Consider the following 25,749-nt stretch of genomic DNA (forward strand, 5'->3'; position numbering starts at 1 on the left):
TTTGAGTAGAGAGAATACAAAAGACTGAAAACTCAAAGCTTTTCTATATCTGACTTCACATCCAAAGTAACATCAAAATAGTACCAAGAACTTGATTTTTTTTTCAAATAAAGGAACTTTTTCTTCTACTCACTTTAATGCTCAATAAACCATGTTACCCAATATCAAAAGTTAGAAACTTTTGTTTTGATTAGGATTTGCAAGAGTTTTCAAGAAATATTAATACATATATGTATTTTAGTGAGGAGTGTTCTCGTGAAACCTCCAGTTAAATGGCTTGAAGATGAAGGAGGCCCTTTACCTGAATCCCCTACGTGAGTAAATTATTATGATGATTTAAAGATTTTTATTTATTTATGAATTTATTTAGAGCGCGAGTGACAAGCAGGGGGAGGGGCAAAAGGAGGAAGAGAGAGAGAATCCCAAGCAGACTCTTCGTTGAGTGTGTGGTGCCCAATGTGGGGTCATTCCCACAACCCTGTGATCATGACCAGAGCCTAATGAAGAGTTGGAGGCTCAATCAACTGAGACACCCAGGTGCCCTAGTAAATTTAGAAACAGAATGGCATCTAGCTTTTGATAACAGATCGAAAATAAGCTGATCTTACATTTAAGTCTAGAATTGTGAAGCTCAAAGGAATTTTGAATACATCTAAAAAATAGCACTACTATTTTTTTTCCCCTCGAAGGTATCCTTGCTCTGGACCTGTCTATTTGCTGTTTATACAATTAGGGGAACCTTTATGGATGTATAGGTCAACTTGACCTTACGGAAGCTTTGGTATGTGGCAGACAGATTTCTTCATCTCTTTTCCCCAGGCCTAAGGTCTGGGTTTGTGGATCTCTACCCACAGTAACTGAGCCAGAGCACAGTGGAAGTCAGCAGAGCACCCCCACCTAGCCTATCATTCTGCCTTCCCCACAAGTGGTCTCTGGCCTTTCCGAAGAGAATGCAGTTTCAAGATCTTGATGCATTTTTATTACATGGATGTCTTCTAAAGCTCCCGTTGCAGACCATATTTTTCTCTTCTAAATCCCTATTCTTCTTGCTTTAATACTAATTCTATGTCATAACTATTATTTCCTAAAATTTAGAGTGTATTGTTTGAACCCTGTTTGATATGGTGTTTTGCTTTTCCAGAGGACTGGATTATTCTAATCCTTGGCATTCTAGCTATCTGCAGACAAGAAGTCAAATATCAGCTAATTTGCACATTGTTCATCCAACTATGAAAATGTTACTGGACCTTGGCTATACGACGTTTGCCAATACAGTTTTGCTAGATTTAACAGGGATTAGGTAAAGTCTCATATTTATTAACTAACATTTAAGATTTGAATGTCTCCTGCTTGAGTCTTTATATTTTGACTGTGTGCATTTTAAAACTAAGTCTTGGGAAAAAAACAACAACTAAGTCTTGGGAAATTTTCTTTAGATTAAAACTTTTTAAAATTAATCTTATTTTTTTATTGTATTTATTTATTCATGAGAGACACACAGAGAGAGAAAGAGAGGCAGAGACACAGGCAGAGGGAGGAGCAGGCTCCATGCAGGGAGCCTGACGTAGGACTCGATCCCAGTCTCCAGGATCAGGCCCTGGGCTGAAGGCAGCGCTAAACCGCTGAGCCACCTGGGCTGACCTTAATTTATCTTATTTTTAAACAACTGTGTATTAAAACCAATATTTATCATTTGCTTTAAATCATTTTAAATTTTCTCATAAATAGAGCTAAAGGGCCAATCGATTGTGAATCACTGAAAAATGATCTATCAATACAAGCTAGAAAGGCAGAAGAGAAGATAATGAATACATGGTATCCAAAGGTTATAAATCTTTTTACCAAGAAGGAAGCTCTAGAAACCATCAAACCTGAAAAATTGGATGCATTTTATAACTGTGTTTCCACACTTATGTCAAATCAGGTAAATATATTTTATATATCTTAAATAATGTTAATAAAATTAGTTTATGATTTTATTTTATTATTTTTTAAGTTTTTATTTGAATTCCAGTTAGTTAATGTGCAATGCAGTATTAGTTTCAGGTGAACAATACAGTGACTCAACACTTCCATACAACAGTCGGTACTCATCACAAGTGTATTCCTTGAACCCCATTACCTATTTAACCCATTCCTCCACCCTCACCCCCCCCCATAACCATCAGTTTGTTCTCTATAGTTTAGGGTCTGTTTCTTGGTTTGCCTCTCTCTCTTTTTTTCCTCCTTTGCTTGCTTGTTTTGTTTCTCAAATTCCACATATGAGTGAAATAGTATGGTATCTCTGTTTCTCTGACTGACTTATTTCACTTGGCATTATACTCTCTAGCTCCATCCGTGTCATTGCAAATGGCAAGATTTCATTCTTTTTTATGGCTGAGTAATATTCCATTTATGTAAATATACCACACATTCTTTATTCTTTTATCTATATGGACACGGGCTGCTTCCATAATTTGGCTATTGTAGACAATGCTGCTATAAGCATTGGGGTGCATGTATCCCTTTGAATTAGTACTTTTTATTCTTTGAGTAAATGCCTAGATGTGCAATCACTGGATTGCAGGGTAGTTCCATTTTTAACTTTTTGAGGAGCCCCCATACTGTTTTTCCATAGAGGCTGTACCAGTTTGCATTCCCAAAAACAGTGCAAAATTGTTCCCCTTTCTCCATACCCTCCCCAACAGCTATTGTTTCTTGTGTTGTTGATTTTAGCCATTCTGACAGGTGTGAGGGGATATCTCATTGTGGATTTGATTTGTATTTCCCTGATGATGAGTGATGTTGAGCATCTTTTCATGTGTCTGTTAGTCATCTGTATGTCTTCTTTGGAAAAATGTCTATATCTTCTGCCCATTTCTTAATTCGATTATTCATTTTTGGAGTGCTGAGTTTAAATTTATTTTTTTTTAATTTTTATTTATTTATGATAGTCACAGAGAGAGAGAGAGAGGCAGAGACGCAGGCAGAGGGAGAAGCAGGCTCCATGCACCGGAAGCCCGATGTGGGATTCGATCCCGGGTTTCCAGGATCGCGCCCTGGGCCAAAGGCAGGCGCCAAACCGCTGCGCCACCCAGGGATCCCTGGAGTGCTGAGTTTAAAACTGGTGTTTTAGTTTATTATTTTAAATAAAATTCTATTTAGATATAGTGGTAGGTAATTATTTTGAAATAAGTTTAAAATATCTTTAGCATAATTGTGTTTAAATTAGTTTAGCATAAAATACTTCATTTCTGAAGCAATATAAAATAAAAAGAAAGTCTAGAAGTATGTGTCAATATTATAAGTGATTACTGGGCTCATGCATAAGGGCTATCAATTATCTATAGGTTTATTGGAGAATATTCACAAAGGACTATTTTAGTAAACATTTTTTAAAGATTTTTATTTATTTTATTCATGAGAGACAGAGAGAGGGAGAGACATAGGCAGAGGGAGAAGCAGGCTCCATACAAGGAGCCCAATGTGGGACTTGATCCTGCGACTCCAGGATCATGCCCTAAGCCGAAGGCAGATGCTCAACTGCTGAGCCATCCAGGCATCCCCCTAGTAAACATATTTGAACATATGAAATTCCAAGTCAGTTGATTCTCATTTTTTTCTCAATAAAATTTTGGTTTGAAATGGAATTGATCATCTTTAAAGAATATTAGTTTATATTAATTATATATTTATAGGCTCCTCAAATTTTTACTATTGTAGAAATACAATTCTATAAAAATAGTTTTGAATAAAACCTTTCCCTTCTGGAAAATATCTCCAAAGATTCTATGAATTTTTCAATGTATCCTTAAAAGGACACATTTAATATCTAGTATGTAATCCTATAATTAATGTATACATTATTTTCTTTTTACCTTTATCCTCTTAAAAGGACTATGATTATTTGACAAGAAGTAGAGATGAGGAATATTTTGAAGATGGTTTTAAATATATTTATTTGTTTGGCTAAATTTCCAATAGTTGCTTCTACATAGGAATGCATTATTCAGGGGCACCTGGGTGGCTCAGTTAGTTGAGCATCCTACACTTGGTTTCAGCTCAAGTCATGATCTCAGGGTTATGAGATAGAGCCCACAGTTGGGCTGTGTGCTCAGTGTAGAGTCTGCTTGAGATTCTCTCTCCCTTTGCGCCTCCCCACTCTCTCTTAAATAAATAAATAAATAAATAAATAAATAAATAAATAAATAAAATCTTTTAAAAAATAATGCATTATTCATACTTTGGCAACTTAGTGTGCACATTTCTAAGTCCAGTGGCTTCACACTCACCTAGTGATATGCTGGAAATCCAGCTTTGGGGATGAGGGAGAAAAGCCCTAATTTGTACTGTTTGCCAATTTTCTGGTGTAAATATTCTCACTGTGGCAATTTTCAGGCATCCAAGGGATTAATAACTGGCTCATAGAAGTCTTCAATATTTAACAGTTGACACTAGGAGATAGCACTAGCATACCACCATCCTTCATCTTATATGCCTGTCACCCCATATCACCCTCACCCTCAAGTGGCTGGCCTTTCCTCCCATTAGTATTTACCATGTTGTTTAATTTTCTGAAATGTTTTCTGTAACAGGGAAAGAATTACTAAAGAATGTGGAAGATTCTGAGTTGCCATATTAACCCTGTTGATATTTGGGAGGTCTGAATGGCTCAGTGGTTGAGAATCTGGCTTTGGCTCTGGTCATGATACCTGGGTCCTGGGATCAACTCCCAATAGGAGCCTGCTTCTCCCTCTACCTATGTCTCTGCTTCTTTCTCTGTCTCTCTCATGAATAAACAAATAAATAGTCTTAAAAAAGATTATTGATATTCTATAAAAAATTAAAGTTTGCATATATTGTTCCATTTATTGTTTTAGACTACATTTAGTAGGAACATATTGTGCTGAAGATAATTTTGAGGGCTAAATGGAATGATAGAATGGCTTAGTTATAGGTAATAGCTCACTGATTTTGAACTAAAGGTTAAAAGGTTAAAGGTTGAATTTGTAAATTCTAAAGTAACAATTTATTACATCATGCAGCTAAAGGACTTCTTAAAGAGAACTGTAGAAGGATTTGTAAAACTCTTTGACCGAGAAGATCAGCAAGGCCTGCCAATATTTAAGATGGAACTGACATTTGATGATGATAAAATGGAATTTTATCCTACCTTTCAAGATTTGGAAGATGTTGTTTTGGGTTTGGTAGAGCGAATAACTGAAGCTCTGCAGGTATTCCACCAGCCTTATCCACTGGGCTTCTTTATATGGATCTCTTTCAACATTTTAAACAGTTGAAACTATAAAGTGGACATAAAATGTCCATAACATAAAATGTTATAACTCTGTTTTATTTCCATCCTCCAAGTTAAGTTAGAAAGTGCTTTCTCTTTGATAAAGTCCCTGGATAGAAATTATGTTTTCCTTTTTAGAACTTTTATTACAGTTAGGAATTGGTATTTATGGGCTCATTTCATCTTCCCTACTTAGTTGTGAGCTTCTTAAGGATGAGATCCACATCATGTTTGTTTTTTCTACTTTCTAGTATAATCACTTAGACATTATAGTTATTCAATAAATACTTATTGAATGATAGAAAACTAACTCAAGTTTTTATACTAGACTACAAACTATACAATTTTATTTTATTTTATTTTTTGAGATTTATTTTTAAGTAATCCAATGTGGGGCTGGAACTCCCAACACCTGAGATCAAGAGTCACACCAACTGAGCCAGCCACGCACCCCAAACTATACAATTTTAAATCATTATTTTGAATCAAGTTGTCTTCTTTTGGGGGGGCACTGAAATCTGAAATGAATGTTTAAAATTATAAGATCTATGTATAGACCAATTGCACAGATATTTATTTCATAAATTATCATTTTAATTTTTGTTAGAATGTCCAAACAGTTCCCTCTTGGCTATCAGGAGCTTCACCATCCGTAAATCTTGACACACAACTTCCTGAACGTGTGTTACAATGGGCTCTTACGACACTGAAGTTGGCAGTACATTATAACTTAGAAGGTGCAAGAAAACATTATGAGACATACGGTATATATCACAAATATAATAATACACCCTTTTATCATAAAAGAATACCATTTTTATTTTTACTGGAAATTGGTCAAATATTTGATTGTCTGGGGCTGTCATGAAAAAGCAGAAAGAGCCAGAAGTGAGCATTGGCATGGCTTTTGGCAGAATCAAAGCATGAACCCAGGAAGCTTGAATTCTGTTGTCTAGTCCAAAGTGTAAATGTTAACAGGAGCAGAGTAATAAAGCCAAAAGGTAGAGAGAAGAAATGTTGGAATAAGGAGAAAGCTAAAACAAGTTTTAAATTAATATAGTTTTAAAGAATAGTTTTGAAGAGACTGCAGCTCAGTTTTACAGTCTCTAAGTGTGTATGGGGTCAGGAGATAGTTATTTGACATTCTCTTAATCAAAACTTTCTATTAACTGGTTTGTCTGCACCTCCAAATTATTGTAAGGTCATTATATATACACTCTTGTCTTTATTTTAAAATGCCAATGTTCAACCTGGTTTGCTTGCTTAGGTCTATTTTATTCTTTTCCTAGTAGTGTATGTTAGTTCTCTATTAATAATATTTAATTGAATAGTCTACTCCTTTCCATGACCATATCAAAAAGTGATCTTTTTGAATGGGTCTTATTACTGAGATTTACATTAGATTATTAATTTTCAGTTGAAAAATACAATTGGCTTCTTGATGGGACCGCAGTTGAGCTGATAGAGACTTTTCAGGCAGAAGATCATACTTTTGATGAATACACAGATGTAAGTGGTAATTCTGTTCTACATTAATGCCTTTGACTTTCTTTTTTTAATTAGGGCTTTTTTTTCCTGGAAGGTAAATGCTTCAATTAAAGTTAATAGAATTTCTTATCCAGAATATCATTATAGTAAACTTATAGATTCACCAAATAATTTCTTTAGTCATTCATGTATTCATTCATTGCTTCAACAATTACATTCAGACACCTAACAAGATTTTGGTGGTGGAAAGATGAATAATACATACACATTGCCCTCAGGAGCTGATGTTTGGCCTGGAAGCCAGACAAATGAGTAACAATAATGACATATGGAGATAAGTACTAGAATGGAGGTGTAAACAAAGTATTGTGGAAGCACAGAAGTGGGAATGATTGCTTCTGCTTTGGAAGATTGGTGAAGAGTTCTTGAAGAAGTGAGAAGTGAGCAAGGCTTTGAAGTAGAAGTCTATAGTGGAGAAGACAGGGACTGTAACATGAACAAAGACCAAAAGGGCTTAGGGGTGTTCAGAGACTATCAAATAAACCCAAACAGCTGAAGACTAGGTAACAGGGAAGCAGTACATAGCAGATTTAGAATATGAAGGTAGACATGTGGGATAATTTTAGAGTATCTTTGCTCAAGAGTTTGTACTTTGTTTTGAAGGTTTTTAGCTATGCATGCGATATACTTGGATCTGAATTGTAAATGCTTTTTTAAAAAATTTTAAGCTTATAGGAAGATTTTTCAATCTTGCCTCGGAAATAATGCTTTTGCCTCAGTGGGTTCATTACCCTATGGTGCGTTTGGATTGTGAAGATTTGAAGACAGGCCTAACAAACAAAGCAAAAAACTTTGCAAATATATTATTAAACAACATAGCTTCAAAACATAGAAAAGAAAATGAATGGTAAGTAGAAGTAATTGCTAAACTCAGAATTATAGAGTAAAAAGAAATATTTTGCTAATAATAATTCTTGGTTGAAGTAAGAGGGATGCGTGGCTGGCTCATTTGGAAGAGCCTTGACTCTTCATGTCGGGGTCATGAATTTGAGCTCCACGTTGGATGTAGAGATTAATTACTTAAATAAAATACATAAGCTTTAAATTTTTTTAAAAAAAAGATTAAAATATAAGTGTTTACAACTTTCTCTTCATAGTTGCCTCTTAAGGAATATCCTTTGTAGTCCCAATGGTCTGGTTTTTATGTGTTTGTTTGATACAGTTTGAGAGTTGTTTTGAGGCAACCCGGGATTTTTTTTTAAAAAAGAAATTGAAATAAAACAGTGTTTGGATACAGGTTGCATGAAAATGGAGAGACTAGACTTTCAATGATATTGGAAACATCTGGTATTGTTCCTGACCCCAGTATTTACTTGTGTTACCTAGCTTATTTTCGTTATCTGTAAAATAGAGACAGCAGTACCTACTTTGCAGAGTGGCTGTAAAATTAGATTCACAAACCAGTGTCCTGTTGTCTGAATATGTCATGCAGATATTTTTATTTGTCTCATGCTGTATTTTATTTTAAGTACATTTTTTTAAGTACATTTTGAATTGACTATCAACATTTCAAAATTAGGAGATTTTACACATAACACACACACACATTCTCTCTCTCTCTCTCTCTCTCTCTCTCTCCAGATCTCCTACTTTTCTTGAAAAAGTGGGAAGACTGTACCACGTTGGGCCTTCAGTAGTAAACGGAGCTGAGAAGCAGTTTTCGTTTTACACAGGGAATATGTCCTTTCATTTGTTCACCCACTGCTCATGCAATTCATCATCCAACTCATTTAACTTATTTGTTATCTGTCTGGGCCCCAAGGAATCTTAGCTTGTAACTTTTGTAAAGATTAAAACTAATATATATAAAGCACCAGCACAGTGCTGGAAATATAGTACTCAATCAATGTTAGCTAGTGTGTTTATTTTCCCAGAAGCAATCTGAGAAAATCATGTGCTTTGGAATCAGAAAGACTTGGATTTGAATACTGACTCTTCTATGAACTAGTTCTATGACTCTAGGCAAATCACTTAATTTCTTTGAGCCTCACCTGCTGTGCCAGGTGTGAAAAATAATACCTTCCTTGTAGGACTAGTGTTAGATTACAGATAACATTTGTAAAGTATCTGGCACCATACTTGGCATAGAATAGGTGCCCAATTAAGGGAGCTATCATATCAATAAATATTTTTAAATGAACAGAAAATACATGACTGTCAAAAAGTCAGGTATTATCAGGCATACTTTGTACAAAAATATACTACTACACAAAAAGATATCAAAGATGGCATGGCATTCATTTCTAACAATCTCATTGAATAAGAGCAATGACGATGCCATAATCAAAAAATGATTTATGTTTAACATGACAGTTTTTTGGTATTTATTTTTTGCAGTATACATGACATTTCTGGAAAATTCTATTACTTCCAACAAAATAACTCTTACTATAAACCCATGACATAAGAGCAGCTGAAAAGTTATCTAGTTCATTCTTTGTTTTCTATTTAAATTCCACACTTGACCTAGATAACACCAAAAGGAGGAAATGTGTGCCACTAAGTAAAGTAAAAGTTATTAAATAAATGAATAATAATCATTAAAGAGCAATTTGATTGCTCACAATTTGGTTTAACATCTGCTTGGGCCACCTTGCTCTCAATCATTTTGTTTGCCTCCTTGTCTTTTGCTGTAATGTCTTTCCCAAGGGACTTAGATTCTGCTCTAGCAAGAATAAGTGTCTCCACAGGATCACCTGTCTTTTTGTCATTATCCACTTTAATGAATTCCTCCTAAATTTTTGATAATCAAGAATAAACAATCAAGCTCTATGTGATCTCAGTTTTGCTTACCTCTCCAGCCTCATTTTATGTCCCCTTCTTTGTATGCATATTGGCCTGCTTGCCATTCTAAGTATGCTCTATATCACACTCCTTAACTTGGTAGTTCAAGAGAGTTAAAGAGATCTGTAGAAAAAAAATTTTTAGTACGTCTTAATTTCCACATGAAAATGTTACCTCAATTTTGTAGATTTTGTAGATATAAGATGTATGCTGAGTTATAACAGATAAATTGTCCTTAAATGTTTTAAGACATCTTAGTGTCTTAATATTTTAAGGATATCACAGTTCATATTTTACAATAATCATAATATAACACACACGTATTGAGTATGATATAGCATTAATTACCATAGCCATAGTAAAGCAGAGTATTATGTCAGTATTTGCAGTGATTTTGAAGCAATTAAGGAGCATGCATTAAAAGTCCCTGGAACAACAGAAGAGATGATGGATCTGATAGCTTATGTAGAGAAATCCCGGACTATAGGGGTTCAAGAGTTGGCTTTACGGATCAAGGTAAGAATCTTTTAATTTGTATGTTTTAAATTAGTTTCTCTTTATTGTGAAATATGATAAACATATTGAAAATATGTAAAACATAGTTAAACTGAGTTATAAAGTACCCACCTGGGCAGCCTGTATGGCTCAGTGGTTTAGCGCTGTCATCTGCCCAGGGTGTGATCCTGGAGACCCCAGATAGAGTCCCATATCAGGCTCCCTGCATGGAGCCTGCTTCTTCCTCTTCCTGTGTCTCTGCCTGTGTGTGTGTGTGTGTGTGTGTGTGTGTGTGTGTGTGTGTGTCTCAAGAATAAATAAAAATCTTTTAAAAAAAAAAAGTACCCACCTATAATGCCATGACTAAGTTAAGAAATAGGATATTGCCTGGACCTCTGAAGCCCTCTGTGAGTGACTCTCTGATCATAACTGCTTCTCTCCCTCTCTGCCCTAGAGGTTTCCCTTGGTTTCCACAGTAATCACACATTTTTATTCTTTTGTGCCACCAACTATGTGTGCATCCTCAAACAACATGAGCTTAAATTTTTTTTCTTTTATAATTTACATTTAATAGTATACTTATGCCTTCCCAAGCACAAGATTGTATACCCATTCACCTATATTGTACTCTAATTCATTGTTTGAAAATGTGAAATATAACACACATACCCCAAATTGAATAAAACATAAATTGTGCAGTTTAAAATGTTATAAAGTAAACACCCCATAATTATCACCCAGGGAAGAAATGGAACCTTGCCAACACATTAGAAGCTCATCATAGTTGCCTCTTTTTCCTGGATGTGTACACTATCCTGACTTTTGTGATAATTGCTTCCTTGCAACTTCTTTATAGTTTTACTGCCAAAATATGCATTCCTAATCAATATAATTAATTTTTGTCTCATTTAGATCTTTATATAGAGTCATACTGTTTCTATTCTTTTGCATCTTGCCAACATTATGTTAGTAATGCCATGCCATTGTTTCTTAGCTTCATTTTCATTGCTGTCTTATACTTACTATTATATAACCATACAATAACTTGTTATTTTAGTTTTATTGTTCTGGATATTTGGTTTGTTTCTACTTTTGCTATTAATAGCAATACTGCTGGGAACATTTCTGTACATGTATCCTGGTTTATATATTCATGCATTTCTCCTAGATATTATAACATATTTATTTTCACCTTTACTAGCTAAGGCAAAACTCTTTTCTAAAGTAGTTTCAGGTCGCCTGGGTGGCTCAGCGTTGAGCATCTGCTTTGGCTCAGGGCCTGATCTTGGAGCCCGGGGATTGAGACCCACATTGGGCTTCCTGCATGGAGCCTGCTTCTCCCTCTGCCTATGTCTCTGCCTCTCTCTCTGTGTGTCTCTCATGAATAAATAAATAAAATCTTAAAAAAAAAAAAAAAGTAGTTCCGGGCAGCCCCGGTGGCGCAGTGGTTTAGCGCCGCCTGCAGCCCAGGGCGTGATCCTGGAGACCTTGGATCGAGTCCCAGGTCCGGCTCTCTGCATGGAGCCTGCTTCTCCCTCTGCCTGTGTCTCTGCCTCTCTCTCTGTGTCTCTATGAATAAATAAATAAAATCTTAAAAAAAATAGTTTCAATTTTATACTCCTACCAGCAGTGTATGAGTCCTACTATTTTACACCCTTACTTATGCTTGCTCTTGTGAGATATTTTAAATTTGCCAGGCTGTTCTCTTAACTATAGAGAACAAACTGATGGTTACTAAGGAGGGAGGTGGGTTGGGGGTGGTGAGGGAAATAGGTGATGGAGATTAAGGAGTACACTTGTTGTGATGAGCACTGGGTGATGTATGGAAGTGTTGAATCACTATATTGTTCACCTAAACTAATATTACACTGTCTGCTAGCTAAATGGAATTTAAATTAAAACTTTAAAGAAAAAAGAATAATTGTTGTTCTGTTAGGTGGAAATCATTGTATTTTTAATTTGCATTTTCCTGAAGAAAAATGAATTTGAATACTTTTCATATGCTTTTTAAAAAATAATTTTTTATTACAAAAGTAACATAATGACAGTAGAGAAGTAGGAGGTACAGAAAAACATTAAGCTGACCAAAAACATGAAACATGTTCCTACTTAATAGAGAATTGAGGGATTCCTGGGTGGCTCAGTGGTTTAGCGCCTGCCTTTGGCTCAGAGCGTGATCCTGGAGTCCCGGGATTGAGTTGCGCATCAGGCTCCCTACATGGAGCCTGCTTCTCCCTCTGCCTGTGTCTCTGCCTTTCTCTCTCTCTCTGTGTCTCTCATGAATAAATAAATAAAATCTTAAAAAAAAAAGAAAATTGAGTATCATATTTTTGACTTAAGATTACATCAAAATGAAAAAAGGATTTTATTGTAAACATGTTTAACTTAAGATTGAAACAAATATGAAACATAAAAATGTATTTTTGAATATTTAAATTTATAGGTTTAGATGTGTCAAGAATAAGTGAATTATTTAACCATTCACTGTTGGATATTTAAGATGCCTCCAGTTTTCATTTTTTTTCATTAATTTATTTTTTAATTTACTTTTAAGATGTCTCCAATTTTTTAAAAATTTAAATTAAATTAACATAATTATTCGTTTTAGAGGTGGAGTTCAGTGATTCATCCTTTTTTTCTTCATTGCTTTTTATTTATTTATTTATTTTAAAGATTTCTTTTTATTTATTTATGATAGACATAGAGAGAGAGGCAGAGAGAGAAGCAGGCTCCATGCCGGGAGCCCGACGCGGGACCCGATCCCGGGATTCCAGGATCGCATCCTGGGCCAAAGGCATGTGTGAAACCGCTGAGCCACCGAGGGATCCCCTGCTTTTTATTTCTATAAATAATATTTAGAGAAGTATATTGGCAGCCACGCCTCAAAGTTTGTCATTAACAATATGTCCAATGTCTTCACAAATGCTGTCCCCCACACAGAAGGATTAATCATAAGATCCAGGCTGTGATTGACCTCAACACAGACTTCTTCTGAGCTGAAAGATTTCTTGTTTCATTTGGAATCTCCTATGTTCCGTTTTGCATTTGAACACTGTATGTCATATTTCTCCATTAAACTACAAGTATTATGATTATATTATGAAAAAATAGTATATGACTATTGGGGTATTTCAAAATAACAGATACCTCAGATATTCCCATGTTAAGAAGTGGGGAAATGAAGTCTTCAGAAATGCAAGTGATTCATCAGTTTTATATAATATCCAGTGCTCATTACATCACGTGCCCTCCTCAATGTCCATCACCCAGTTACCCCATCCTCCCACCCACCTCCCTTCCAGCAACGCTTAGTTTCCTTCCTATGATTAAGAGTCTTTTACGGTTTGTCTCTATGACTTCATCTTGTTTTTTTATTTTTCCCCTTTCTGCCCCTATGATCCTCTGTTTTGTTTCTTAAATTCCACATATGAGTGAGACCATATGATAATTGTCTTTCTCTGACTGGCTTATTTCACTTATAATAGCACCTAGTTCCATCTATGTTATTGCAAATGGCAAGGTTTCATTTTTTTATGGTTGAGTAGTATTTCATCAATATATATATATATATGTACTTTATATATATATAATAGTACTTCTAGTACTATTGAAATACTTATATATATATACATATCACATTGATATAGATATATATGTTATTTTGGATATATAATAAATATTATATATATGTATGTGTGTGTAAAGATCCATTCATCTGTCAATGGACATCTGGGCTCTTGCCATCTTGCCATTGTGGACATTGCTGCTGTGAACATTGTGGTGCAGGTGCCCCTTTAGATCACTACATCTGTATCTTTGGGGTAAAAAACCTAGTAGTGCAATTGCTGGGTTGTATGGTAGCTTTATTTTAAACTTTTTGAGGACCATTTTCCAGAGTGGCTACACCAATTTGCATTCTCACCAACAGTATAGGAAGGTTCTCCTTTCTCTGAGTCCTCGCCAACATCTGTCATTTCCTGACTTGTTCATTTTAGCCATTTGACTGGTATGAGGTGGTATCTCATTGTGGTTTTGATTTACATTTCCCTGATGCTGAGTGATGTGGAATATTTGTTCATGTGTCTATTGGCCATTTTTATATCTTCTTTTTTTTAAAAGATTTATTTATTTATTCATCAGAGAGAGCGAAGAGAGAGGCAGAGACACAGGCAGAGGAAGAAGCAGGCTTCATGCAGGAGCCCGACGTGGGACTCGATCCCAGGTCTCCAGGATCACACCCCGGGCTGCAGGCGGCGCTGAACCGCTGCGCCACCGGGGCTGCCCCATTTTTATGTCTTCTTTGGAGAAATATCTGTTCATGTCCTCTGCCCATTTCTTGATTGGATAATTTGTTCTTTGGGTGGTGATTTTGATTAGTTCTTTATAGATTTTGGATACTAGCCCTTTATCTGATAAGACTTTTCCAAATATCTTCTCCCATTCTGTTGGTTTTCTTTTGGTTTTGTCTCCTGTTTCCTTTGCTGTGCAAAAGCTTTTTATCTTGATGAACTCCCAGGATTTCATTTTTTGCCTTTGTTTCCCTTGCCTTTGGAGACACATCTAGCAAGAAGTTGCTGTGGCCAAGGTCACAGAGGTTGCTGCCTCTGTTATCCTCTAGGATTTTGATGGATTCCTCTCTCACATATAGGTCTTTTATCCATTTTGAGTCTATTTTTGTATATGGTATGAGGAAATGGTTCAGTGTCATTCTTCTGCATGTGGCTGTCCAATATTCCCAACACCATTTGTGGAAGAGATGGTCTTTTTTCCATTGGATGGTCTTTCCTGCTTTATTAAAGATTAGTTGGCCATAATGTTGAGAGTCCATTTCTGTATTCTCTATTCTGTTCCATTGATCTGTTTGTCTGTTTTTGTGCCAGTACCTCACTGTCTTGATGATTATAGCTTTGTAATACAGCTTGAAGTCTGGAAATGTGATGCCACCAGTATTGTTTTTCTCCTTCAATATTCCTTTGGCTATTCAGGGTCTTTTCTGGTTCCATACAAATTTTAGGATTGTTTGTTCCAGCTCTGTGAAAAAAGTCAATGATATTTTGATAAGGATTACACTGAATGTATAGATTGCTCTAGGTAGCATAGATATTTTAACAATATTAGTTCTTCCAATACATGAACATGGAACCTTTTCCATTTCTTTGTGTCTTCCTCAATTTCTTTCATGAGTGTGCTACAGTTTTCTGAGTACAAATCCTTTACTTCATTGGTTAGGTTTATTCCTAGGTTTCTTAAGGTTTTTGGTGCAATTGTGTGTAAATGGGATTGACTCCTGAAGTTCTCTTTCTTCTGTCTCAGTGTATAGAAATGCAACTGATATCTGTGCCTTGATTTTATATCCTGCCACTTTGCTGAATTGCTGTATGAGTCCTAGCAATTTTGGGGTGGAGTCTTGGGTTTTCTACATAGAGTATCATGTTATCTGCAAAGAGTAAGAGTTTGACTTTTTCTTTGCCAGTTTGGATGCCTTTTATTTCCTTTTGTTGTCTGATTGCTGAGCCTAGGACTTCTAGTACTATTGAACAACAGGGGAGAGAGTGGACATTCCTGCTATGTTCCTAACCTTTGGGGAAAAGCTCTCAATTTTTCCCCATTGAGAATGATATTCACTGTGGGCTTTTTGTATATGGCTTTTATGATATTAAGGTGTGTTCCCTCTATCCTTAAATTGTGAAGACTGTCAAATCCTTTTTCTGTATCAGCTGAGAGGATCATATAGTTCTTGTCCTTTCTTTCTTCTTCTTTTTGAAACATATTTTATTTATTTATTCTGGAGAGAGACAGAGACATAGGCAGAGGGAGAAGCAGGCTCCATGCAGGGAGCCCGATGTGGGACTCGATCCCGGGACTCCGGGATCAGGCCCTGAGCCAAAGACAGATACTCAACCACTGAACCACCCAGGCTTCCCAGTTCTTATCCTTTCCTTTATTAATGTGATATATCACCTGATTTGCAGATGTTGAAAGACTTGCAGTCCAGGAATAAATCCCACTTAGTCTTGGTGAATAATCCTTTTAATATACTGTTGGATCCTATTAGCTAGTACCTTGGTAAAAATTTTGGCATCCATGTTCATCAGGGATATTGGTTTGTAATTCTCCTTGTTGGTAGAGTCTTTTTCTGATTTTGGGATCAAGGTAATGCTGGCCTCATGGAATGAGTTTGAATACTTTTCATATGTTAATTGACCATTCGGAATTCCTCTTTGGTGAAATGCTTTTACATGGTTTTGCCTATTTTTCTTTGGGGTTTTGTGTCTTTTTTTATTTTTTTAAAAGATTTTATTTATTTATTTGAGAGAGAGAGAGAGATTGAGAGAGCATGAGCAGGGGGAGAAGTAGAGAGAGAGGAGCAGACTCCTTACTGAGCAGAGAGCCTGATGCAGGGCTGGATCCCAGAACCCTGGGATCATGTCCTGAGCCAAAGGCAGACACTTAACTAACTGAACCACCCAGTTACCCTCTTTTTCTTATTGGTCTATGATAGTTTTTTTTTCAATTGTGATAAAATATACATAACAAAATTTTTAAGTGTGCTGTTTCATTTGTAGTTTTGAAGATATTATTGGTAAGTATCCTTTTTCTTTTACTCTAATTTATTCTAACTTTTTAATAGTATTTTTTGATGAAGAGAAGTTCTTGTTGTAATGCAGTCAAATGGGCAATGTTCCCCCCTCTTTTTTTTTTAAAGAGGGAAGGAGGGAGGGAGGGAGGGAGGGGGAGAGAGAGAGAGAGAGAGAGAGAGAGAGGTGAAGGAGAGAAGCAGAAGTAGAGGGAGAGAGAATCTTAAACAGGCTCCATGATGCTTAAGGCAGGGCTCAATCTCACAACCCTGAGATCATGACCTGAGCTGAAATCAAGAGTCTGACGCTTAACTGACTGAACCACTCAGGTGCCCCCAATGTTTCCTTTTATAGCTAGTGCTTTCTGTGTCTTGTTTAAGAAATCCTTTCCTACCTAGGGTCATGATGATTTTTTCTTTTTTTTTTTTAATTTTTATTTATTTATGATAGTCACAGAGAGATAGAGAGAGGCAGAGACAGAGGCAGAGGGAGAAGCAGGCTCCATGCACCGGGAGCCCAACGTGGGATTCGATCCCGGGTCTCCAGGATCGCGCCCTGGGCCAAAGGCAAGCGCCAAACCGCTGCGCCACCCAGGGATCCCTGATTTTTTCTTATATCCTTTTTTAGACTTGTGTAGTTTTCCCTTTCAGGTTTAGGTTTTCAGTCTTCCTAGAATCTTATTTTTGTGAATGATGTGAGGTTCAACCTAATTATTATTTTTTGGACAAAACTGGAAAACTTTATTGAGAGAATTTTAACAAATTTTGAACACAAGAACAGTCTACATGGTTTCAGCTTGTTTTTGTTCAATCCTGGGGTTTCCCTTCGCCTGCTTCCAGCATCTTAGGGGGCTCTAGATTTGCAAGTCTATTCCTTTTGACAAGTCTCTTCCCTTTGACATCAGGACTGTCTCCATGCTCTTTCCCAGTCTCGGAAGAGTCAGTTCCTCCTGATTAGATTTCAGGGCAGGCCCTTTAGCTACAGGTACTCCTTCATCTTTTCTCTCTTAATCAGATATAATATCCTGATGCTCAATTGGTGGCTCCTTTCCTTGTTGCTCAGCACTGGGAACCACAGGCCAAATCAGCTGCAAAGATTTTTCATCATCTCATCTTGCTCTAGGCCTGAATGTTGGCCTTACTTGCCAATTCATATTTCACACAAGACAGACAACGGCCATTTTGCTGACACACCCGGACAAAAGCAACCTGTTTATTTTTCCACATAGATGAGCATCCACATCCACATAGATGAGCAATTATGTATTTATCAGAGACTGTATTTGAGTATAATTGACACCAAATTTACTTTAGTTTTAGATGTACAACATAGTGATCCAACATCTCTATACATTATGCTATGCTCACCACAGTGTAGCTACCACCTGTCATCATATAACACTCTTACAAGATCATTAACTGTATTCCCTGTGCTGTACCTGTTACTCCCATGATTTATTCATTTCATAATTGGAAGTCTGTATCTCCCAATCCTCTTCACCTATCTGACCTAAACCTTCATTTCCTTCCCTCTGGCAACCATCAGTTTGTTCTCTGTATTTATAGGTCTGATTCTAGCAATAATAAGTCTTGATACTTGGTAGAACATGTCCTCCCATTCTTCTTCACCAAGTTTCTTGCTTGTTCTTGGTCCTTAGAATTTTCATACCAATTTTAGAATTAGCATATCACATTTCATAAAATACCTTTTGGGATTTTGGTTAAGATCACATTAATAATAATTTTGGGGATTCCTCGGTGGCTCAGCGGTTTAGCGCCCACCTTTGGCTCAGGGCATGATCCTGGAGTCCCGGGATGGGGGTCCCGCATTGGGCTCCTTGCATAGAGCCTCCTTCTCCCTCTGCCTGTGTGTGTATCTGCCCCTCCCCCTCTCTGGGTCTCTCATAAATAAATAAATAAATAAATAAATAAATAAATAAATAAAATCTTAAAAAATATTTTTTTTGAGAATTTGCATCTTTCTGGTATAAATTTTAGAATGAGTTTTTCACATTCCACAAAAATCTGTTAGGATTTTTATTAGGAATCCATTAAATAGAGAGAATTGGCACACTTACACAGGAGTCTTCCAATTCATGATATATCTTTTTTTAAAAAATTTGTCTCTTCTTTAAATCTCTCAGTATTTTATAATTTCCTCTGTAAAAGTTGTACTCATCTTTTTTAGATATATTTTCAGGTACTTAATATCTTTTAATGTTATATTGAATGATATCTTTAAATTTTAAATCTTTTTATTACTTGAATACAGAAATATAATTAATTTATAAAATAATTAAGACTTTATTTTTAGAACAGTTTTAAATTTATAGAAGTACAGAGAGTTTCATATTACATAGTCCTCACTGCCCCCTACACTCAATTTACTCATTGCATCTTACATTTGTATGGTATATTTATTAGAGTTAATAAACTAGTATTGATACATTATTACTAAAATCCACAGATTATTCAGTTTTTCTTAGTTTTTACTTAATGTCCTTTTTCTGTTTCAGGAACCTATCTTAGACACTACATTGTATCTAGTTGTATCTTCTTAGGCTCCTGTTGGCTCTGAGAATTTCTCAGATTTGGTGGGTTTTTGTTGTTGTTGTTGTTTGTTTGTTTTTATTTTAAGTAGGCTTCACACCTAACATGAGGCTTGAATTCCCAACCTTGCAATCAGTGTTGCATGCTCTACCAACTGAGCCAGCCAGGCTCTCCCTCTTTTGTTTTGTTTTTAATGACATTGATAGTGTTGAGAAGTATGGGTCAGGTATATCAGAGGGTAGCCCTGTGTTGGAATTCATCTGATGTTTTTCTCATGATTAGACTGAGGGAGGTAGTGGGCTTTCTGAAGGAGGATCACAAAAGTAAATGCCATTTTCATTACATCAAATCAAGGGTACATATTATCAACATGACTTACCGTTATTGATGTGACCTTGACCACCAGTCTGAAATAGTGTTTATCAGGTTTCTCTATTCTTTCCTCCCCCTTTCCATATGTTGTCTCTGGAAGGAAGTCACTCTATGCAGCCCACACTTCAGAATTGGAAAATTATACTCTGTTAGAGTGGAGTAGCTACATAATTTATTTGGAATTCTTCTGCATGAGAGATTTGTCTCCTCCTCCTCTTATAATTTACTCAATTATTTATATCACTATGGACTTATGGGTATTTATTTTATACCTTGGGCTATAATAAAATTTTATAACATAAAATTTATTGTTATGTATAAATAAATAGCTATCACTGAATTTTTAATTAATTTTTGAAATTTCTTTTTTCTGGGCAGCCCTGATGGCCCAATGGTTTGGCATTGCCTTCAGCCCAGGGTATGATCCTGGAAACCTGGGATCGAGTCCCACGTCAGGCTCCCTGCATGGAGCCTGCTTCTCCCTCTGCCTGTGTCTCTGCCTCTCTCTCTCTCTCTCTCTGTGTCTCTCATGAATAAATAAATAAAATCTTTTTAAAAAGTTAAAAAAAAAAGAAACTTCTTTTTTCTTTAAAAACCTTAATTTAAAAAATGTTATATTTTGGGGTGTATGGATGGCTCAGTCAGTTAAACTGCTGTCTCGATTTTTAAAAATATTTTTATTTTTATTTATTATTCTTTTAATATATTTTTATTGGAGTTCGATTTGTCAACATACAGTATAACACCCAGTGCTCATCCCATCAAGTTCCCCCCTCAGTGCCCGTCACCCAGTCACCCCCCCCACCTACCCTTCCACTACCTCTTGTTCGTTTCCCAGAGTTAGGAGTCTCTCATGTTCTGTCACCCTCACTGATATTTCCCACTCCCTTTCCCCTTTATTCTCTTTCACTATTTTTTATATTCCCCAAATAAATGAGACCATATGTTTGTCCTTCTCCAATTGACTTACTTCACTCAGCATAATAGAACTCAGAACCCTCCAGTTCTATCCATGTTGAAACAAATGGTGAGTATTCGTCGTTTCTGATGGCTAATATTCCATTGTATATATAGACCACAGCTTCTTTATCCATTCATCTTTCGATGGACACCGAGGCTCCTTCCACAGTTTGGCTATTGTGGACATTGCTGCTATAAACATTGGGGTGCAGGTGTCCTGCCGTTTCATTGCATCTGTATCTTTGGGGTAAATCCCCAGCAGTGCAATTGCTGGGTTATAGGGAAGTTCTATTTTTAACTCTTTGAGGAATCTCCACACTGTTTTCCAGAGTGGCTGTGCCAGCTCACATTCCCACCCACAGTGCAGGAGGGTTTCCCTTTCTCCACATCCTCTCCAACATTTGTTTTTTCCAGCCTTGTTAATTTTCCCCATTCTCACTGGTGTGAGGTGGTATCTCATTGTGGGTTTTGATTTGTATTTCCCTAATGGAAATGATGCGGTGTCTCTTGATTTTGACTCAGGTCATGATCTAGGGTCCTGGGATCAAGCCCTGCATGATCAGGCTCTGTGCTCAGCAGGGAGTCTGCTAGAAGGTTTCCTTCCCTCTCCTTTTACCCCCCTCTCCCCACTCATGTGTGTGCTTTTTCTCTCTCTAAAACAAATACATAAATCTTTAAGAAAGTAAAAATGTTGTGTATTTTTATTTCTCTTCATTTTAATAGTTTATCTGAAGAGTTTTTTGGATGTCTACATATACCATCATATAAATTACAAATAGTGAATGTTTTGGTTCTGTCCTCATAAACATGACATGTTTCCAAAACCTTATTTAGAGTTTTAGAAATTACTGGCTCTTCTGTATTCCATAATGCCTTGGTTTTCTAGATGATGTATTATATCTGGAGCTTTTTTTGTAGGAATCCAAACGCCGAATGAGTTACTTTTTAGATGTTTTCCTATTTTCTCAAGAAGACTTAGCTTTAAATTCAGCTGTCCTTATGTGGCCTTGGAAAATTAATCCCATCTTTGATGAAAATGATGAGGTAAATATCTTTTTCAGTTTATATTTTTGTATTCTGATATTTTAAGCACATTTATTTGATCTACCTTTAAAAGCTAACTTTATGTGTCAATATGAGTTTGGAGCTAGCAACATTTATAGCTCTGCAAGCTTAGGACAGGCTGTTAGGCTTAATATAGGATCTGGTAAGAAGTGGGACTGACATTAAAGAGGTCAGAACTATTATAGATTGATAATAACAGTAAGAACTGCCTTAAGTATTTTGCATTTAGTAATTTTTTTAATACTTGCAAAAATCCCAAGTGCTCCTATTTCCCCCATTTCAAAGATAAGAAAAGTGAATCTCTGAGAAGTTAAATAACTGGCCCAGTATCAAAGAGAAAAGAAGTAGCAGATTCAGAATTTTATATCAGACTGAATATACTTTAGATTTTGGAAAAGTTCTAGTATAAACCAACCTCTTCTAAAGTGGGAAGTGAGATGGTATAGTAATGAAAAGCATGGACTTAATTTAGATATAGCTAAGTTCTTTTTTTTTAAAGGATTTATTTATTTATATATTTATTTATTCATCCATTCATCCATCCATTTATTCATTCATTCATTCATGAGAGACACAGAGTGAGCGAGAGAGGCAGAGACACAGGCAGAGGGAGAAGCAGGCTCCATGATGCAGGTCTCAATCCCTGGTCTCCAGGATCAGGCCCTGGGCTGAAGGCGCTAAACCACTGAGCCTTCTGGGCTGCCCATAAACCAAAGTTCTGATGCAGATTTTGGCTTTTATGACTTTGTGACATTGGACATACCTCTTGATTTCTATAAGCCTAAATTTTTTCATCTCTGAACTGAGAATAATGATAGTAATAATAACTGTGCTAATGTAATGTAGGTAAGGTGTTGGGTAGTTTTTGACACATGATATGTGCTCAAAAATCGGAGCTTCTACCATTATTCTCAGCATTTGTTAAATAAAGTATCTAATTAATATATAAGAATTGTTGCAGTCACTTCAGAGAGCTAGTGGTTTATTATTATTTACATTTTTATATTAGTTGGTGTTTCATTTTTGTACTCATTTTTACTTCTGTGGTGTTTTTTATTACTATACAAAGCATTCAGATTTCTGATTTGATAAGTTTCCTTTGTAACAAAATAATTAACTTGATCAAATTGTCTCTTAAAAAGCTCATTGAGAATGCTAAACATAAAAAAGAAAATGAGCTAATGGCCAAGAGAGAGAAACTGATTTTGGAAATAGAAAAGGAATCACGGCGCATGGAAGAGTTTACAGAATTTGCAGAATTGGACCACATGCAACAGGTGTGATAAAAGCAGCTATAACAGGCCTGTAGATTAGTACAGGACATGTTTGCAAACGTTTAAATATATGGAAAAACAAATGTTTCCTATGGCAAAGAGGGGTCTGACTTTTAGTCCTGGAACTGATACTATTTATGTGATCTTCCTTCTGACTTAGTTTTCTCTCTGTAAAATAGAACCATACCTTTTGCTCTATATCATAGTAGTACTGAAAGTTAATACTTAAAATTGCAATGTAAATGCAAGGACACAGCTTATGCAGTCTCATATTATCATATTTTTATAACATTACTTGGATATTTCTTGAGACAAAACGTTATTTGCTTTCAGTACGTGGCAGATGTAAGGCAACTACAAAAACGTATTCAGGAATCCGAAGAAGCAGTTCAGTTTATTAATAAAGAAGAGGAACTTTTCAAATGGGAATTGACAAAATATCCTGAACTGGATAAATTAAAAGTGAACATTGAACCCTATCAGAAGTTTTTTAATCTTGTTCTGAAGTGGCAACGAACAGAAAAACGGTAATTTCTGGCAATATAATACAAATTGAACAAATGATGTAAAAAGACATGTAAAATGTATAGTGATTTTTGATGTTGTTGTTGGCTAAGTGTTTAAAAGTAGGACTTCTTCATCCACTTGAAAGAGAGAGAATCAAGTGTCATGCAGAAGAAATGTCAACTGTTGCTAAGATAGCACCTTACCTTACTGAAGTCTGATACTAAAGTGATATGCAATTAATGAATTTGACTAATGTTTTTGGAGTTAAATCTGCATTTCATTTGGCTGCTCAGTCATTCATTTACAGTTTGATACATTTGTTAGCATATGCAGCATGGCTGTGATGATGTTAATCTTACTTATGTCTCTACCATCAGCTCTACCTGTTGTGATTAAGAAAAACTGTTAAAGTGCTCTTACCTGCAGTTGCTTCTCTTATAAAATAAATCTAGCCTAAAGAATCTCTAAGTTCCCCTCTGCACTCCAGAAGTTTCTGAGTTTAATATTTTGTCTTTCAATTCAGGTGGATGGATGGAGGGTTTTTGGACCTCAATGGGGAAAGTATGGAAGCCGATGTGGATGAATTTTCCCGAGAAATTTTTAAGACACTGAAATTTTTCCAAATGAAGCAAAAGAAGGAATTACAAGAAAAAAGAAAGGCAGCAAAAAGGCGATCTCTGGGAGAAGAAAGAATTGAAGAAGAACCAAAAGAGAATCCCACTATTACTATGTGCTCTACAGTAATGGAGCAGATAAAAGTTTTTAAGGTATGAACACATTTAATGACATTTTATGAAGCTCTGGTAGGAGCTATTACACATCATCCAGTGCTAATGAAGAGAAAAAGAATGATTTGGAAGCAAAACTAAAGCTGAGTCTGGAAAACTAGATTATTACTAAATCCATGCTTCATTTTTTTCTGATGAAATCATTTAAATCAATCCCTTTGTCAAACAAGGGATGACAAATAGCAAAGACTAGAATGACCAGATACAATGATATAAAGAGGATGAAAAACTACTAGTGCAGACCAGTCAGCCTATCCAAGGGCAGCAACACAGGGTATCAGTTGCAAAAGTTTTAAAATCACATGCTTAGGTTTGTATCACAATTCTGTGCTTGGTAGTGGCATATCTTGGGCAAGATATTTAGCCTCCCAGGCTTCAGTCATTTTTATGAGAGGATAAAAACTGGTGTCATGACAGTTAATAAGTCCTCCAGCTTCCCTAGGCAGCAGTGGCAGTGATTCCAGGTGTAGTGACAAGTTTCCACTGTCTGCATGCGCATAGCGCAAACTCAGATGGGATCTTGAGCATTGTTTCTTACCTGTATAATTCAGGTTATCAATGTTATGACTTTCATGTATATACTCCCAGAGTTTTGTTGCACGTATAACAATATGAATATGAATTCTTATTCTTCCATCTTTCTACATAAAATATAGTGTACTACATGTATTATTTTCTTCCTTTGTTTTGATTACTTTATCTTGGAGACTTTTCTCCTCATATTATCAACTTTTTCTCTTTTTTTTTTGCATCTATATAATGTTATATATTGGTGTAGATATGCGTGTGAAAGTGCAACTTCAAGGTAAATTCCAGAAGAGTATGCTAGATTAAAATCTATAGTCAAATTACCTTGCATAGGAGCTAAATCTATTTAAAGTTTCACCACCTTCAACAAGAGAATATCCTCAAACTTGGGTTTTTACTAATCTGCTAAGAGAATTTTCGTTTCTCTTATTACATAAAGTGTTAAGCATATTTTTATATATTTAAAAATGTTTTGTATTTCTTTGTGAACTGTTTGGTCTTAACATTGTCTATTTGTCTATTGAATTATTGGTCTTTTTCTTACTGATTTCTAGGATATAATATATAAATATTATTTATATGTCTATTAATATTAATTATATTAATATCTCTAGGACATTAATTTCCTAGGGCATTATATTATAGATATATATAACATGTATAAGAGATATTAGGCTTTGCCTATGATGTGTTTTGCAAATATTTGTTATTTGTTTTTTGACTTTATCATGGCTCTTGCCTTGCAGAAGTCTTTTTTTTTAAATATTTTATTTATTTATGTATTTATATATATATTTATTTGAGAGAGAGAAAGTGTGAGCAAGGAGAGGGGCAGAGGGGAAGGACAAAGTGAGGAGAAGGAGAGAGAAAGAATATCAAGTAGGCTCCCTGCTAAGTGCAGAGCCCTACTAAGGACTGAATCTCACAATCTTGACATCATGACCCTGAAATCATGACCTGAGCTGAAACCAAGAATTGGGTGCTTAACCAACTTAAGCCACCCAGGCTTCTCCTTGCAGAAGCCTA

At 35.8% G+C, this 25,749-nt stretch overlaps 1 protein-coding gene across 1 annotated transcript in view; it reads left to right on the top strand.

Annotated features, from left to right (window-relative positions):
* Positions 1-25,749, top strand: part of DNAH12 (dynein axonemal heavy chain 12) — a 211,420-nt gene that overhangs the window by 25,012 nt on the left and 160,659 nt on the right. The window contains exons 6-17 of the mRNA XM_055344074.1: positions 242-314; positions 1,142-1,300; positions 1,729-1,924; positions 5,025-5,213; positions 5,883-6,039; positions 6,693-6,784; positions 7,492-7,670; positions 9,988-10,123; positions 21,480-21,605; positions 22,769-22,903; positions 23,234-23,427; positions 23,931-24,174. Of these exons, the coding sequence (XP_055200049.1) occupies positions 242-314; positions 1,142-1,300; positions 1,729-1,924; positions 5,025-5,213; positions 5,883-6,039; positions 6,693-6,784; positions 7,492-7,670; positions 9,988-10,123; positions 21,480-21,605; positions 22,769-22,903; positions 23,234-23,427; positions 23,931-24,174 (1,880 nt within the window). The remainder of the gene's footprint in view (positions 1-241; positions 315-1,141; positions 1,301-1,728; positions 1,925-5,024; positions 5,214-5,882; positions 6,040-6,692; positions 6,785-7,491; positions 7,671-9,987; positions 10,124-21,479; positions 21,606-22,768; positions 22,904-23,233; positions 23,428-23,930; positions 24,175-25,749) is intronic.

Source organism: Nyctereutes procyonoides, unplaced genomic scaffold (genome assembly GCF_905146905.1).
Source record: "Nyctereutes procyonoides isolate TBG_1078 unplaced genomic scaffold, NYPRO_anot_genome, whole genome shotgun sequence".
NCBI lineage: Eukaryota > Metazoa > Chordata > Mammalia > Carnivora > Canidae > Nyctereutes > Nyctereutes procyonoides.